Source organism: Diadema antillarum, unplaced genomic scaffold (assembly GCF_040938485.1).
Source record: "Diadema antillarum isolate AM-2024a unplaced genomic scaffold, OU_Dant_1.0 seq00000903_RagTag, whole genome shotgun sequence".
In the NCBI taxonomy this organism is placed as follows: Eukaryota; Metazoa; Echinodermata; class Echinoidea; order Diadematoida; family Diadematidae; genus Diadema; species Diadema antillarum.
In genome coordinates this window covers 235,252-238,077 of record NW_027271762.1, presented here as the reverse complement: position 1 = coordinate 238,077, position 2,826 = coordinate 235,252, and the positions used below count along the sequence as shown (strand labels likewise).

At 39.8% G+C, this 2,826-nt stretch overlaps 1 protein-coding gene across 1 annotated transcript; it reads right to left on the bottom strand.

The window, feature by feature from the left end:
• Positions 1-213: 213 nt before the first annotated feature.
• On the bottom strand, positions 214-1,450 carry LOC139741100 (galanin receptor 2a-like). Its single transcript, XM_071651690.1, has 2 exons — positions 653-1,450; positions 214-240 (listed from the first exon to the last, which is right to left on the bottom strand). The coding sequence occupies exons 1-2, from the start codon at positions 1,448-1,450 to the stop codon at positions 214-216; spliced, it is 825 nt and encodes a 274-aa protein (XP_071507791.1).
• Between the last annotated feature and the right edge of the window lie 1,376 nt (positions 1,451-2,826).

Here is a 2,826-nt window from a genome sequence, read left to right as displayed (position 1 = left end):
TGCACCTCAAAATCACCACAAAAAAATCGATCGTTCATTTGTCGTTATTTCGTTCGTTTTCCGATTATAAAAGAGCTGACTCTAAGCTTTTAAACGATTTATTACTCGGTACAAATGGACCTTAGTCACCTGTCTAAATAACGGCAAGAAAGTGCATACTCAGGAAAAGTGTTTACTGAGTAAAGAGGCTTTGAAGTTTAAGGTTTTTACGTGCTAAATCTCACCAAGCTGTGCTGTGTTCTATGAATGTAGCAGAAGAATAGAGTGTGAAACCTCCATAGCATCTACAATGACGAGATTACAACCTGAAGAGGGACAAACTGAAGAGATTTTACTCACAAATTTGGATTTGCTGGGAAGTCGTCTCAGTTTGTACAAAAAGTGGCCCATTTTTCCCCTTTGAATTAAACGTGAAAATATCACGAATAGCGGCGCGAAATCTTGGGTATCGTGCGGTGTATATGAATGGATTAGCACACGAGTTAATGAAGGTGGCGTAGGACAAACTGTAATGTAGAGGACTGAAGAGGTATGAGGAATGTGAGTCGGTCATAACTGTAATCAAATTGGCTAGTATGTCCGGCCCGACAGTAAATATGTAGATGAGGACAACAATGAAGGTCAATTTAACCACCTGATTGCGCGCTCTAACATGAAAAGATGGTGTTGTCCCGCCTTTCTCGAAGCGAGTCCCCCGCATTTCACGGGACTGGCGGTGAAGTGAAATTGCGGTGAGGCCTTGGGTAATGGTCATAGTGAGAGCCGGAATTCCGAATCGGAACAAGAAAAGGTAAACCACGATAATTTTCTTTGTATCTAGCGGCTTGGTGTCCCTGCAGACGTTGTTGGTGACACGGACATAGAAAAATTGAAAAGAAGACGGAATGCAGAGAATCCAAACTGCGATGAGGTAGACGAAGACGTGTCCACGGTTGAGGCGTCGGTGCAAACGGAGCGGGTAGACAACCGCCAGGAATCGCTCTATGGACATGCCTGTCAGAGTGTAGATAGAGGCGTGTATGCACGTCCACATAGGATAGAACGTGAAGACGATTGAACAATAAAAGTTTCCAAGGGCTGAGTCAGGAACAGAAATGGCTGTGGGAATAGGCATGACAAAGATCGACGTCAATAGATCGGCGAGTGCTAGGGCCCCTATGAAGGTATCCGGAGCGTGGCGGGAGGAATTGCGTTTCATTAGAGCCAGTAGGACCAACACGTTTCCGACAATACCGATGAAAGAGAACACTACAGACAAGACATTGCTCCATGACCACCTGAAGCTCCACACCCACGGCGTCTTTCTGTCGTCTATGAGCACTTCCTCGACAAGAAGCGTTTCATTTGTGGATTGTGCCAAATAATCATAGAAATCGTATTCGATCGTTTTGCCAGTGCAAGGATTGACTGCCATCCAAAGTTTTCCGTCGCTTTTTTCCGTGCCAGTCATGTAGGTATGAGAATTGGTCCCTATGCCTGTATTAAAGTTTGAACTCAACCCTGCAGATCCGGACGCAAATGATGTGAAAGTATAAAGTATGTTCACTATAGTAAAGGTAACAGTTTCCGTGTTGCAATCCATCGTTGGACAGTCCTATGAGAAGAAATTACAAAGGTTAATGAATGCACCAAGCGTTGAAGATGGAAGTTTCCTTCCAAATCACATTAACAGATTCAATATTGACTGTATTTTGAAACAGGTATCATCTTGGAGACTGTACGTTCCTGTATCGCTGTCACTAATGTCCCATGAATAATTGAGAGAATGATAATGATAAAAAACAGTAACAATAATGATATGGATCATAATGAAATGAACATTAAAGGAAATTTCTGTTGCTCATCTACTGTAAGAAAATAAGAGCATAATTTAATGCTTACTCTACTACTTACAAAATAATAGTCATGATATGTAAAATCTAAAACTTAAGAAACATTTTCCAAAGTTGAGTTTTTAGCCCGTAGCCGCTTGCCTTATATATTAATTTCGATGCAGCATGGACGAACGTCCCGTCTATTTTGATTTTCCTGAAAGATCTTCCAATAATTTTTGTTCCTGTGAACTTCGGAAGTGGTAAAATGTTTCAAATGATGATTTGAACTCTACAAGTTCCTCTTCCTATTCCTATATGCACCAGTGGGGTAATGATGCCAAACATATGTAATACACTCATCCTGTAAAGTGATTATTTCTGTTCTGCGAAGGCAGTTACTCCATTCTGGTATTGCTTACTTTCCGTTTTATTTTTCCTGTTAAATTGGCTATTCTCAAGCAAGATGTTCTGATTCTTCTGTTCTGATCATGTTTCCAAAAATCACACTCGGCACAGGCCAATTTCAAAAAAATGATATATATATTTTTTTGTACCGAATTCTTAGAACTAAAAGAGGTATACCGTCTTCTTTGAGATATTGCAAGAACATAAAAAGTACTGCTCAACTAGCACGTCATTAGTGTCGATTTCACTTTGTTCGTGTGAAAATAAAAGATATACGAATATAAATCCCAGGCAATAGACACTACGTGTAGCCTTAATACACTGCCATCAACCCAATAAATGGACTTAAACCCTTTGAATATCAAAATAAGTGATACAGTCAAAGTTAAATGAATATCATTTGTGAATAGGCCCTATAGATGCTTTAACTTTTGATCACCTGTTGTTTTATCTGCCTGTTGTGAAAAGAAATCAATCCCATGGGCATACCGGTAAAACAGGTAATGAGAAATACGACTCCATGCGAGAGATTCGTATTTTTTTTTTTTTTTTATTAGGAAGTCTGATGACTACATTTTGGTACCAACATCATCACTTCATATGATTG

Bases quoted from the DNA above. Each gene is read 5' to 3' on its own strand.
- LOC139741100 (XM_071651690.1), bottom strand. From the start codon at position 1,450: ATGACTGGCACGGAAAAAAGCGACGGAAAACTTTGGATGGCAGTCAAT. The intron at 241-652 runs GTTAGAGCGCGC...CTACATTCATAG, and splicing joins GGACAACACCATCTTTTCAT to AACACAGCACAGCTTGGTGA.